General features: G+C 29.2%; 2 protein-coding genes across 2 annotated transcripts; one reads left to right on the top strand and one right to left on the bottom strand.

Moving 5' to 3' along the window:
* The first annotated feature begins 40 nt into the window (after positions 1–40).
* Positions 41–5,182, top strand: LOC142235310 (uncharacterized). The gene has a single exon (XM_075306566.1). The coding sequence runs from the start codon at positions 41–43 to the stop codon at positions 5,180–5,182; it is 5,142 nt and encodes a 1,713-aa protein (XP_075162681.1).
* Positions 5,183–6,465: 1,283 nt separating this feature from the next.
* swa (swallow) lies at positions 6,466–14,603 on the bottom strand. Its single transcript, XM_075306150.1, has 3 exons — positions 14,235–14,603; positions 10,052–11,014; positions 6,466–7,377 (listed from the first exon to the last, which is right to left on the bottom strand). Exons 1-3 carry the CDS (start codon positions 14,518–14,520, stop codon positions 6,854–6,856), a joined length of 1,773 nt encoding a protein of 590 aa, XP_075162265.1. The 5' UTR covers positions 14,521–14,603; the 3' UTR covers positions 6,466–6,853.
* Between the last annotated feature and the right edge of the window lie 777 nt (positions 14,604–15,380).

Raw genomic sequence — 15,380 nt, 5'->3', positions numbered from 1 at the left:
GTGAAAAACTGTAAGTACATTCATTTTAATTTGATTTATTATGGCTGATGAAATGAACGTGGTTTTGAAGAACATTCGTGTTCTTAAGGCATCACTGACACGAGCTCATACATTTGCGAATGAACCTATCGACAATTTGACCGTTGAGGATTTGAACGTACGTATTTCACGATTAGACAATTTGTGGGTAAAATTTGAAGAATGGACTACAAGACTTTATGATTATGAGGAAATTGACGGATATACATGTCCAGATCAGGATATCGCAACATACGAGGAGAAATACCTTTCGACGAAAGGAAGATTTGAGACATTGAAACGTTCCTTAGGTCCTAGGGAATCTACGCCTAATTTAAATGATGCATTTTCGCGATTTGCTGATCAACAGTCGTCCATACTTCAACGAGTAGCAGAGGTTCCATCGCAGTCGAGAGGTGAATTACCGAAGATTAGAATTGAACCATTTACTGGTAACTACAAGGATTGGTGCGCTTTTAAAGATTTATTTTCATCTACAATTGGGTCAAGAACCGATTTATCAGACGTTCAGAAATTTCATTATTTGACTTCGCTTTTACGAGATGATGCTTCTAGGCTTATTCGACATCTGCAGGTTTCTGACGCATCGTATTCTGTCGCCTGGGAACGGCTTGAGGAACGATATGATCGACCACGGCACATTGTTACGTCGTACATTGAAACTTTTATGAGTTTGAAGCCAGCCAAAGAAGAGGATCCTGTGGGTCTACGCAAGATATCAGATACAACTCATGAAGTCATACGAGGTTTAGACGCAATCGGAAAGAATGGCAGAGATCCATGGTTGTTGCATCTGTTGAGTGGGAAATTGGATGCCGAGACGCGTAGAAGATGGTTTGAGCATAGTCGCGATGAGGTAGATCCAACTGTAGGCATATTTTTGAAATTCCTGGATCAACGTTGTGAGCAACTTGAACTTGGATCGAAGAGGCATAAACAGCATGGTGGTAGACAACAATCAATGACAACAATGGTAGCTACGGGTGATTCTAGAAGTTGTTTTAAATGTTCTGCTAGCGACCATCTACTGCATAAATGTCCACAGTTTTTATCACTATCGATAGATCAGCGTCGTTCATTTGTACGAGTTGGAAATTTATGTTTCAATTGTTTGGGGAAGGGACATACCGCTAATGCTTGTAGCTCGAACAACAGGTGCAAGACATGCAAACGTAAGCATCATTCACTGACTCATCAGGAGGAGGCTGTTGATAGTCCTTCATCATCTAGGGATGCAGCTGTGGCGGATAGACATGTATCTCTCAGCTCAATTCCGGAATCATTTGCAGCAGGAACTCGCTCTGTCAGAGGACTGAGTCATATTTTGCCAACAGCTCTGGTTGAAGTTCGAAATCACAAGGGTGAATATGTACCGTGTCGCGTATTATTGGATACAGCATCTGAACTTTCTTATATCACAGAGAACTTTTTAAAGAAAACCGGAATTTCAAGACAACCTTCTCGAATATCACTTTCTGGTATATCATCGATTAAGGCTGATACGACCAATGGACATTGCTTCATTCAGATGCGATCAAGAGTTATGGATAAGACAATAGATGCACGAGTCCATGTTTTGAACAAGATAACCTCGAATATGCCAAGATTTATGCTAGAAGGGTCTCTGTTAGATAGATTTGCTAATGTTAAACTTGCCGATCCTGCTTTTAATAGACCAAGCGAAGTGGATATTCTAATTGGAGCAGGATATGTATGGGATATCTTCACCATGGATAAGATACGGGATCAACATGACAACATTGTGGCAGTATCGTCTATATTTGGCTGGATTGTGACCGGTGTGGCTTATTCGGAACAACAGGCAGCTGCTACCTCCATGGTATCGTTGGTAGACGTCGATGACCTATTACGGTCATTTTGGGAAATCGAAGAGAATTTTATTTCGCCATCGGCGGATGAACCGTTCCACGTCGTGGAAGAACATTTTAGAACAACCCATGGCCGAGCCTCGGATGGGAAATATGTGGTGGAGCTTCCGTTTGTCAACGAGGAGCCAGCATTTGCAGATACGTTATCAGGAGCTATGACACGTTTCCGTGCCACGGAAAGACGACTTGAAAAGGATTTGAATCTGAAGAAGCAATACACGAATTTTATGAATGAATACAAAAGCCTTGGTCATATGAGAGAATTGTCAGAGAATGAGATCAATGTAACAGACGGGAGAATCTTCTATCTTCCACATCATCCCATTGTGGGTAAGAAGCTTAGAATTGTATTTGACGGGTCATTCAAGGACTCTACTGGACACTCGTTGAATAGCAAGTTACATATTGGGTCTCCAATACAAAGGAATCTCTTTGCAGTCTGCTTGAGATTTAGATTTCATCGATACGTATTTACGGCTGACATAGTCAAGATGTTCCGGCAAATTTGGGTTGCGGAAAAACATCGGAATTTTCAAAGAATTGTATGGAGGGAAGATTCGAAAGAGAAGCTTCAACATTTTGAGCTTTGTACGGTGACTTATGGCACAGCCTGTGCACCTTTTTTGGCAGTCAGAGTTCTGCAACAGATTGCTGAGGATTATCGAGATACGCACCCGAATGCATCACGAATACTTATGGAGGATTTTTACGTCGACGACGTACTCACAGGTGCGTCATCAGAAATAACTTTGCAACAATATCGTGATGAATTGGTTGATTTATTTTCGAAATGCGGATTGGAATTAGGAAAATGGGTTTCTAATTCACCGAAGATCAAGGAACAAGCTAGCGACAATGAAAACGGTTTTTTACGACTTGATTCGGATTTGACAAAGGTTCTTGGAATTTATTGGGATTCCGAAGACTTTATATTCTACAGAGTTCGGTTGAATAGTTCCAGTCTGGCGACTAAACGAATGGTTCTATCAGATGTCGCACGCGTCTTCGATCCTCTTGGACTGGTGTCACCAGTGACAGTCAAATTTAAGATCCTGTTTCAAGAGTTGTGGCTACAGAATCTAGGTTGGGATGATCCTTTACCCGAGAGATTAGCTGCAATATGGCACAAATATCGGTGTGATTTGACTAATCTGGACAACCTAAGATTGAGACGCTTTATTGAGAACCGGAATGAGATGCAGCTGCACGGGTTCAGTGACGCGTCAACTAAGGCATACGCAGCGGTCATATTTTGCCGAGCTTTAGACGACGAGGGGAATGTTCACGTTTCAATTATGGCATCGAAGACACGCGTTGCACCCCTGAAACAAGTCTCATTGCCCAGATTGGAGCTCTGTGGAGCGTTGCTTTTGACAAGATTAATGAAAACAGTTGTGGCAAGTTTAGGACAACAGAATATGGAGATATTTGCCTGGTGTGATTCCACCGTCGTATTGTCATGGCTATCTATTCAACCTGCCAGACTGAAGACATTTGTCGCCAATCGGACATCGGAGATACTAGACTCGCTTCCTAGGAATGTATGGCGTCATGTCCGATCTAAACAAAACCCAGCCGACTGCGCATCAAGGGGAGTTATGGCTGAGCAACTTTTGGATTTCGATTTATGGTGGAATGGGCCCAGATGGTTGAGGGAACCATTGAACTGTGCAGAACACGATAACGATTTGGATCCAATAGACAATGAACAGATTGACGTCGAAATGAAGCATCAGACAACGCTCGTATCATGTCCAGATACTTCGCAATTTCCATTGAATGCTTTGATTGAAAGAACATCATCCTGGTCGAGAGTACTACGTATAATGGCGTATGTGATTCGTTTTAGCAAGAATACAAGGACACATCAGAAATCGAAACATTCATATTTGACGTTGGCTGAACTTGATGAGGCTAGAATACAATGTTTGAGTTTGGCTCAAGAATGTTTCATGGAAGAGAAGAGATGTTTACAGAGAGGGGAGCCTATTAGCTCCAAGTCAAGACTTTTGAGGCTGTCACCATTTATCGATGATAAGGGATTGCTACGTGTTGGAGGTCGTATCGAAAATTCGCAACTGTCTGAGGATACACGTCATCCCATTATCCTGCCGAAAAATCATAATGTCACACGTATGATCGTCAACGAGGAACACAAAACTAATCTGCACCCTGGAGTTTTCTCATTGTTTGTAATTATCCGACAGCAATATTGGATCATAGGAGCCAGAAATTTGATACGAAAGGTTACCCACGAATGTTTGAGATGTTTCCGTTACTCACGACAGACAACCGAGCAACGAATGGCAGATCTTCCATCAGTAAGAGTTAGACAGGCATTTCCATTTGAGAACTCAGGCTGCGACTATGCAGGACCTTTCATCTTGAAGCTACACAGAGGCAGGAATGCAAAGACGTCCAAGGGATACGTGTGCCTATTTGTCTGCATGGTCACATCAGCAATCCACCTGGAACTGGTCACTGATATGAGTACAGATTCATTTTTGTCTGCGCTGCGAATTTTCATGGCTCGGAGAGGCAAGTGTTCCACAATATTCAGCGACAACGGCAGGAATTTCATTGGTGGACGACGTAAACTAGACGAGATGTATCGACAACTACAATCAGAAGACCACAACATTGCAGTAGCGACAGCTTTGGCTAAGGAACGCATAAAATGGGTATTTATACCCCCGTATTCGCCTCATTGGGGAGGCATTTGGGAGTCGGCTGTCCGGTCAGTGAAATTACACATGAAGCGTGTGATTGGCAATACTATCCTAACGTTTGAGCAGATGCGCACGCTTTTGGCGCAAATCGAGGCAGTTGTCAATTCCAGACCATTGGGAATTGCTCCAGACACAGAGGTAGACTACCTTTCACCCTCACACTTTCTAATTGGTCGACCTGCGACAATGGTACCCGAAGGAGATCTGACACACTTGGCTGCGAATCGACTCGATTATTGGCAGCACGTTCAGGCCATGCATCAAGGCTTCTGGAAGCGATGGAGCAGAGAGTACTTGACTTCCCTACAGCAACGTCCGAAGTGGACAAAGATAACCCAAAACATTGAATTGAATGATCTCGTCCTAGTCAAGGAGGACAATACACCACCAGCCGTATGGGTCACGGGACGCGTGACTGAAACTTTTCCAGGCAAGGATGGCCTTGTGAGAGTTGCCAGACTTCGCACTAGCCAGGGCGAAATGACCAGACCGATAACGAAGCTTGTGAAGTTACCTATATGCTGAAACGCTGTTTCAGGGCCGCCCGGGATGTTGATGAATGGATGAACACTACCTTTATTTTGCATCATTTGTGCTTTTTTGTATTTCGTACCTTTTACTCATTTTCCATCACTGTATTTTCTTTTCTGTCATCTCAGTTCTTTTTTGTATTTTTATTTAGTCAGACAAATTTATTCAAGTAGATCGGTCAAGTCAAATACAGTCCACTAAAGCAAATAAACTCCGCTGTTATTATTTCGAAAGGTTTTAGTTGGGGTTTATCGAGACAAATTCATAAACAGAAATAAAATTCTGGCAAAATTTTCTATAGAAATAAAATTTGGCAAAAATTTTCTACAGAAATAAAATTTTGACAAAATTTTCTATAGAAATAAAATTTTGACATAATTTTCTATAGAAATAAAATTTGGCAAAATTTTTCTATAGAAATAAAATTTGGCAAAAATTTCTATAGAAATAAATTTGGCAAAATTTTTCTATAGAAATAAAATTTTGACAACTTTTTTCTATAGAAATAAAATTTTGACAAAATTTTCTATAGAAATAAAATTTTGACAACATTTTCTATAGAAATAAAATTTTGACAAAATTTTTTATAGATATAAAATTTTGACAAAGTTTTCTATAGAAATAAATTTTTGCAAAAATTGTCTATAGAAATAAAATGTTGGCACAATTTTCTATAGAAATAAAATTTGGCAAAAAATTTCTATAGAAATAAAATGTTGACAACATTTTTTATAGAAATAAAATTCAGCAAAAAAATTCTATAGAAAAAAAATGTTGACAAAATTTTGTATAGAAATAAAATTTTGACAAAATTTTCTGTAGAAATAAATTTTGACAAACATTTTCTATAGAAATAAAATTTGCAAAAAATTCTATAGAAATAAAATTTTGACAAATTTTGAGTGGATTTAGTGAATTATTTGAATCTATTCTGATAATTGGTTGTTGTTGTATCCCCTGGGAATTTCATGTATAAAAACAAAAAGGGAATTTTGACAAAATTTTCTATAGAAATGAAGTTTGGCAAAACTTTTCTATAGAAATACAATTTTGACAAAATTGTCTATAGAAATGAAATTTGGTAAAAATTTTCTATAGAAATAAAATTTTGACAAAATTTTCTATAGAAATAAAATTTTGCAAAAATTGTCTATAGAAATAAAATTTTGAAAAAATTTTCTATAGAAATGAAATTTGGCAAACATTTGCTATAGAAATAAAATTTTGACAAAATTTTCTATAGAAATAAAATTTTTAGAAAATTTTAGTACACCGTCTTTGTAATGAAATAAAATATTTTAATCAAATTTTATTATTATTTATCAAACACAAGAATAGTAATAATTTTTTCTGACAAAAACTCAAATAATAATAAAATAAGAAATATGGAATATTTTAAATAATATGGAATAAGAATTAAATAAATAAATATATAAATTTAAGGAAAAAATAATAATAATTAACGAAAATTGTGTTGAACAAATTAAAAAAAGAAAACCTTACATGGGATTAGCTACACTGAATTCTAGACAATCAAAGTTTTGAGGGGGGATGTACACACACACAAACACACGTAGAATCTAAAGTTTTAAAAAAACTTTCTCGCGGAAAAGTCTATTAAACTTTGTATGGACAAATCAAAAGAAACAAACAAAATTTCGTATATCAACGTAAATTTTGGCGAAGATTCATTCGACTTTTTTCCAAAAGTGGAATCTGCGAAAATGATCGTTGCTGTGCATTGCCCAAAGTATCCATGGATATATTTGGATCATCGCATTTAGTACAGGCACCAAATAAACGCATTAAACGTCCACGTATACCACCATGACGTTTATGGAATTTTCTTGGAAAACCCACACCACTATCCTCACTACTTCGTAATGTATTGGATATTTCATCCGGCGAATATGAGCTCTCCAATTCACGGTGATTTGTGATAGCATGTCCTCGATGTGATTCCATAAATGTATAGCGCTGAGGACGTTTTTGATAATGGAGAAATTCTTCGCGACGACTTAATCGCGGCTTTTGTATGGACGACGTCTCGTTGACGGAATTGCCAATGTCTATAATACTGTCATTCATTTTCGAGCTTGTTGTTGAGGTATTTCCATTGGTGGTGGTGTTGACAAGAGGTGTGGATCTTTGACGATTTGCCAAGGAATTTGCACGCTGACGAATGAATCCTGAAAAAGACAAAAACATATAATTCGATTATATACGAGAAAGTAAATAGTATTTTATTTCTATAGAACATTTTTACAAACTTTTATTTTTATAGACAATTTTGTCAAATTTTTATTTCTATAGAAATTTTTATCAAAATTTTATTTCTATGGACATTTTTGTCAAAATTTTATTTCTATAGAAAATTTTTGCAAAATTTTATTTCGTTTTCAAAAATTTTATTTCTATAGAACATTTTTTGAAAAAAATTTAATTTTATAGAATTTTTTTTCAAAAATTTAATTTGTGTAGAAAATTTTTGCAAAATTATATTCCTATAGAAAATTTTTACAAAATTGCATTTCTAAAAAAGTTTTGGAAAATTGTACTTCTATAGAAATTTTTTTGCAAAATTTTATTTCTATAGACAATTTTTGCAAAATTTTACTTCTTTTTTTATTTTATTTTTATAATTTTTTTTTTTTAAATTTTGCAAAAAATTAATTTCTGTAGAAAATTTTTGCAAAATTATATTTCTATAGAAAATTTTTGCAACATTTTATTTTTATAGTCATTTTCTGCAAAACTTTAGTTTTATAGAAAATTTTGTCAAAATGTCATATCACAAATTTTATTTCTATATAATTTTTTTAAGAAAATTTATTTCTGTAGAAATATTTTAAAAAAAATTTATTTCTGTAGAAAATTTTTTAAAAAATTTATTTCTATAGAATTTTTTTCTATAGAAATACAATTTTTGAACAATTTTATTTGTATAGAAAATTTTTGCAACATTTTATTTCCTTTTCAAAAATTTTATTTCTATAAAAAATTTTTTCAAAGATTTAATTTCTATAGAAAATTTTGTCAAAATTTTATTTCTATAGAAAATTTTGTCAAAATTTTATTTCTATAGAAAATATTTCTGACTTTTAATTTCTATAGAAATATTTGCAATTTTTTTCTATAGATGTTTTTTTAAAAATTTAATTTCTATAGAAAATTTTGTCAAAATTTTATGTCTATAGACAATGTTGTCAAAATTTTATTCTATGGAACATTTTTGCAAAATTTTATTTCTATAGAAAATTTTTGCGAACTTTTGTCAAAATTTTATTTCTATAGAAAATTTTGTATTTTATTTCTTAAGAAAATTTTCCAAAATTTTTATTTCTACAGAAAATTTAGTAAAAATTTTTGAAAAATTTTATTTCTAAAGAAAATTTTCGAAAAATTGTATTTCTAAAGAAAATTTTTGAAAAAGTTTATTTCTAAAGAAAATTTTGTCAACATTTTATTTTTATAGGAAATTTTGTCAAAATTTTATTTCTATAAAAATTTTTGCAAAATTTTATTTCTATAGAAAATTTTTTCAAAAATTTAATTTCTATAGAAAATTTTTTCAAAATTTTATTTCTATACAAAATTTTGTCAACATTTTATATCTATAGAAAATTTTGCAGAATTTTATTTCTATAGAAAATTTTTACAAAATTTTATTTCTATAGAAAATTTTTACAAAATTTTATTTCTATAGAAAATTTTTGCAAAATTTTGTCAAAATTTTATTTCTATAGAAAATTTTGTCAAAATTTTATTTCTAAAGAAAATTTTTGAAAAATTTTATTTCTAAAGAAAATTTTTAAAAAATTTTATTTCTAAAGAAAATTTTTGAAAATTTTTTTTTCTAAAGAAAATTTTTGAAAAAGTTTATTTCTAAAGAAAATTTTGTCAACATTTTATTTTTATAGGAAATTTAGTCAAAGTTTTATTTCTCTAAAAATTTTTGCAAAATTTTATTTCTTTAAAAATTTTTGCAAAATTTTATTTCTATAGAAAAGTTTGTCAAAATTTTATTTCATGTTCAAAAATTTTAATTTCTATAGAAAATATTTTCAAAAATTTAATTTCTATAGAATTGTTTTTTTTTTTTAATTTATTTCTATAGAAAAATTTTTCAAAATCTTATTTCTATAGAAAATTTTGTCAACGTTTTATTTCTATATAAAAATTTTGCAAAATTTTATTTCTATAGAAAACTTTTGCAAAATTTTATTTCTTTTTCAAAAAATTTATTTCTATAGAAAAAATTTTCAAAATTTTATTTCTATAGAAAATTTTGTGAACATTTTATTTTAAAATTTTAATTTCTGTAGAAAATATTTTCAAAAATTTAATTTCTATAGAATTTTTTTTTTTAATTTATTTCTATAGAAAAATTTTTCAAAATCTTATTTCTATAGAAAATTTTGTCAACGTTTTATTTCTATATAAAAATTTTGCAAAATTTTATTTCTATAGAAAACTTTTGCAAAATTTTATTTCTTTTTCAAAAAATTTATTTCTATAGAAAAATTTTTCAAAGTTTTATTTCTATAGAAAATTTTGCAAAATTTTATTTATATAGAAAATTTTTGCAAAATTTTATTTCTATAGAAAATTTTTGCAAAATTTTATTTCTATAGAAAATTTTTGCAAAATTTTATTTCTATAGAAAATTTTTGCAAAATTTTATTTCTATAGAAAATTTTTGAAAAATTTTATTTCTTTAGAAAAATTTGGTCAAAATTTTATCTTTATAGAAATTTTGTTGCAAAATTTTATTTCAATAGAAAATTTTTGCAAATTTAATTTCTGTCGAAAATGTGGGTGACGCTGGGAATTGTTCAATTGATTGTAGTATTCAAAACTTACCCATAGTATTGTTGATGTTGGCTTCGCCACGGCTATTGTCCTGTTCCATGATATTACTGAAATTCAATGATAAAGGCTGAATGGTTGGTTGAATAGCGGCTATTGATTTTGGTATTCTTGGATGGGCTGGAGCCAAGACACCCACTGCGGCATTATCAAATGAATTATTATTGGAATCGGGTGTCAGACATCCAGGAATTGATAGCTCATGTCTATTATGAGATGAAGGCATTGGTGAAGGCGTTAATAAACTATCCGTTTGTGTTCCTTTATCCATAGTATTGGGATGACCGTCAGACAAACTTGGTAATGACGATCTCCCCAATGAATTTCCCATCATTCCACCTATGCTAAAGCGTCCCGACATTCTTTGTGTTTGCTCAAGTTGACGTTTAAGTTTATCCATGCCCATAGTGTACTCGATACGCATGGTATCCAAATTATGTTTTACCCGCCAATAGGCTGCCTTTTCTTCTTCCATCTTTGTTTCCAAGTACTCGCATCGTTCCCTGTCGTTCAATAGCTTCTCATAGGTATCTTTATCTAAATAGATGCCAGCATCTTGTTGAGCCGAATCTCGAGATGACGATGATGTGGTAGCTGTGATATTATCAAAATTCTCAGTATCATGGTCACTCAATATTGATTCTTGTTCTCGCATATCATCCAAATCATTGGTACTGTGACGCAATATGCCTCGCTTTGGTGGAGTATTACGTATTTGGGGTACATGCTCAATGGATCTGGGTCCACTCAGGGTTTCGGGCATTGAACGATGCCTTTGAAATTTACTTGAACGCCGGCGTTTTTCATCTTGAGCCTTCATATTGGCAATATATTGGCCAACTTTACTTTCGACATGCTTGTAGCGGCGTTTTGTGTATTCGGAATGAATGTCCTGATAGGATACGGATTTTTTCTGATTGGTGCGTGAATTTTCGTTTTTATTCATATCTGTTGCGTCTGAAAAGAAGATAAAAAAATACTTAAAATGTTAGAGTATTACGCAAAAAAAAAAAAAAATTAACAAAATTTTCTATAGAAATTAAATTTTGAAAAAATTTTCTATAAAATAAAAATCTGACAAAATTATCTATAGAAATAAAATTTTGAAAAAATTTTCTATAAAAATAAAAATTTTGACAAAATTTTTTTATAAAAATAAAATTGTGACTAAATTTTCTATAGAAATAAAATTTTGACAAAATTTTCTATAGAAGTAAAATGTTCACAAGATTTTCTATAGAAATAAAATATTGACAAAATTTTATATAGAAATAAAATATTGACAAAATTTTATATAGAAATAAAATTTTGACAAAATTTTCTATAGAAGTAAAATTTTCACAAGATTTTCTATAGAAACAAAATTTTACAAAAATTTTCTATAAAAATAAAATTTTGTGAAAATTTTCTATAAAAATAAAATTTTGCGAAAGTTTTCTATAGAAATAAAATTTTGTGAAAATTTTCTATGGAAATAAAATTTAGTGAAAATTTTCTATAGAAATAAAATTTTGACAACATTTTCTATAGAAATAAAATTTTGACATAAAATTCTATAAAAATAAAATTTTGACATAAAATTCTATAGAAATAAAATTGTGACAAACTTTGAAATTATGTAAAATTTTCTATAGAAGTAAATCAAAAATTTTCTATAGAAATAAAATTTTGACATAAAATTCTATAGAAATAACATTTTTGCGAAAATATTCTATGGAAATAACATTTTTGAGAAAATATTCTAAAATAAAAATAATAAAATTTTGACAAAATTTTTTTATAAAAATAAAATTGTGACTAAATTTTCTATAGAAATTAAATTTTGACAAAATTTTTTATAGAAATAAAATATTGACAAAATTTTCTATAGAAATAAAATATTGACAAAATTTTATATAGAAATAAAATTTTGACAAAATTTGCTATAGAAATAAAATTTTGACAAAATTTTATCTAAAATAAAATTTTGACAAAATTTTATATAGAAATAAAATTTTTGCAAAATAAAAATTTAGACAACATTTTTTATAAAAATAAAATTGTGACTAAATTTTCTATAGAAATAAAATTTTGACAAAATTTTCCCTAGAAATAAAATTTTGCGAACATTTTCTATACAAATAACATTTTGACAAAAATTTTCTATAGATATAAAATATTGACAAAATTTTCTATAGCAATAAAATTTTGCGAAAATTTTCTATAGAAATAAAATTTTGACAAAATTTTCTATAGAAATAAAATTGACAAAATTTTCTATAGAAATAAAATATTGACAAAATTTTATATAGAAATAAAATTTTGACAAAATTTTCTATAGAAGTAAAATGTTCACAAGATTTTCTATAGAAATAAAATATTGACAAAATTTTATATAAAAATAAAATTTTTTGAAAATTTTCTATAAAAATAAAATTTTGTGAAAATTTTCTATGGAAATAAAATTTAGTGAAAATTTTCTATAGAAATAAAATTTTGACAAAATTTTCCCTAGAAATAAAATTTTGCGAAAGTTTTCTATAGAAATAAAATTTTGACATAAAATTCTATAGAAATAAAATTTTGCGAAAGTTTTCTATAGAAATAAAATTTTGACAAACTTTGAAATTATATAAAATTTTCTATAGAAGTAAAATTTTGCGAACATTTTCTATAGAAATAAAATGTTGACATAAAATTCTATAGAAATAAAATTTTTGAGAAAATAGTCTATGGAAATAACATTTTTGAGAAAATATTCTAAAATAAAAATAATAAAATTTTGACAAAATTTTATCTACATTTTCTATTAGAAAATTTTCTACAGAAATAAAATTTTGACAAAAATTTCTATAGAAATAAAATTTTGACAAAATTTTCTATAGAAATAAAATTTGACCAAATTGTCTATAGAAATAAAATTTTGACAAAATTCTCTATAGAAATAAAATTTTGCAAAAATTTTCTATAGAAATAAAATGTTGCAAAAATTTTCTATAGAAATAAAATTTTGCAAAAATTTTCTATAGAAATAAAATTTTGCAAAAATTTTCTATAGAAATAAAATTTTTCAAAAATTTTCTATAGAAATAAAATGTTGCCAAAATTTTCTATAGAAATAAAATTTTGAGAAAATTTTCAATAGAAATAAAATTTTAACAAAATTTTCTATAGAAATAAAATTTTAACAAAATTTTCTATAGAAATAAAATTTTGACAAAATTTTCTATAGAAATAAAATTTTGACAAAATTTTATATAGAAATAAAATTTGGACAAAATTTTATATAGAAATAAAATTTTGCAAAAAGTTTCTATAAAAATCAAAATTTTGACAAAATTGTGTATTGAAATAAAATTTTTGCAAAATATTCTATAGAAATAAAATTTAGCAACAATTTTTTATAGAAAATAAAATGTTAACAAAATTTTCTATAGAAATAAAATGTTGCCAAAATTTTCTATCGAAATAAAATTTTGAGAAAATTTTCTATGGAAATAAAGTTTTGACAAAGTTTTATATAGAAATAAAATTTTGCAAAAAGTTTCTAGAAAATCAAAATTTTGAAAAATTTTTCGATAGAAATTAAGTTTTGTCAAAATTTTGTATTGAAATAAAATTTTGACAAAATTTTCTATGGAAATAAAATTTTGAGAAAATTTTCTATAGAAAAAAATATTTGTGAAAATTTTCGATGGAAAACAAAATTTTGACAAATTTTCTTTGGCAGTAAAATTTTGCAAAAATTTTCTATATTTCATGGAAATGTTTCTAGGAAAATTTTGTCAAAAATAGAAATTAAATTTTGTCAAAATTTTGTATTGAAATAAAATTTTGACAAAATTTTCTATAGAAATAAAATTTTCACAAGATTTTCTATAGAAATAAAATTTTGTGAAAATTTTCTATGGAAATAAAATTTAGTGAAAATTTTCTATAAAAATAAAATTTTGTGAAAATTTTCTATAAAAATAAAATTTTGTGAAAATTTTCTATGGAAATAAAATTTAGTGAAAATTTTCTATAGAAATAAAATTTTGTGAAAATATTCCATAGAAATAAAATTTTCAATAAAAATAAAATTTTCTATAGAAACAAAATTTTCTTTATGTTCAATATTTTCAAAAAGTTTAATTTAATTTGTTGGTTTTTAATGCATACGTTATTTACTGCAAGAATACGCGAACAGAGCTATTACCTTGTGGATCGCTGGCATTAGTTTTTCCACTTGTCTCGAACTCTGCCACATCTTCATTCGATGAATGGGCCGAATCATTAATATGCCTTGGAGAAGATGGGGCTGAGAAACCATTGCAGCCCCCTTCAGCATCCGTAGAGTCTGGACCATCACCATCACTACCCACACGATTTGTCTGTAAAACATTACGACGTGGATTATGATGTGGAAATACCATACGTTGATGACCTGAATTTTGTGACATCTCCAAATCATCGTAGGGAAAACTTTCATCTTGTATGCTCATTGTAAATAAATAAATATTATTTTATTTTTTTGACAACACTTTATTTTTTGGACAACACTTTACAAAATTTAATATTAATGGCACAAATACATTAGTACAAATGATTTTTGGAATTTATGGAAGTAAATAAGTACCAGCAGCAAAGGGAGAGAGGGAGAATGCTGAATTACTGATATTTTAAAATACCGTTACAAATCATTTACAATCTCTTCCTCTCTCTCTCTCTGTGCTCTCAGTGGAATAGTCAAAAGTAAGAGTAGAATTGCCAGATTTGTATACCTGTTTATGTCTGAGGCTTGAAAAAATAGGCCAGTGATAGTGCTCCGTTCAGATTATTAAAATCTCCTAATAGTTGTAAAAAAAAAAAACAACCACTATTTTCACTGTTGAACCCAAATGTTATTGAACATTAGTTGTAAAGGCAGTCGCCTTTAGATATATAGCATTTCTGTTGATTTGTTAGTTTTCTGTTCCTCCCTTTTTTCTAATTTTTAGTTCATATCTTTAAACTAGGCAAAAAGAAATTAAATTAAGAAACAATTTCATACATTTGGCAAAATTTAATTAAAATCAACCAGTTTTCATGAACAAATATCTTGAAACAAAGTTAAATCGGCTATAAAAATTATCGTTGCTTTTTACTGAGTGCTTTGGAATTGTTTGAATTCAACTTGTTTTGAAACCATTAGTTTTAATAATTATTGGCGATCCAATTTATAAAATTTTTGAGTTTTTTTGTTTCTTATTCGTTATTTTTTTATATAGAACATTATTTGTTACTTTTCAAGGTTATTGTCTGAACTAGTGTAGCCAACCAATAACATCCACGTGATTGGCAACGGCCTTGGGCTTTTATCGAT

This window comes from Haematobia irritans, chromosome 4, assembly GCF_050003625.1.
Source record: "Haematobia irritans isolate KBUSLIRL chromosome 4, ASM5000362v1, whole genome shotgun sequence".
Taxonomy (NCBI): Eukaryota; Metazoa; Arthropoda; class Insecta; order Diptera; family Muscidae; genus Haematobia; species Haematobia irritans.
This window is presented reverse-complemented; position numbering and strand designations above follow the sequence as displayed.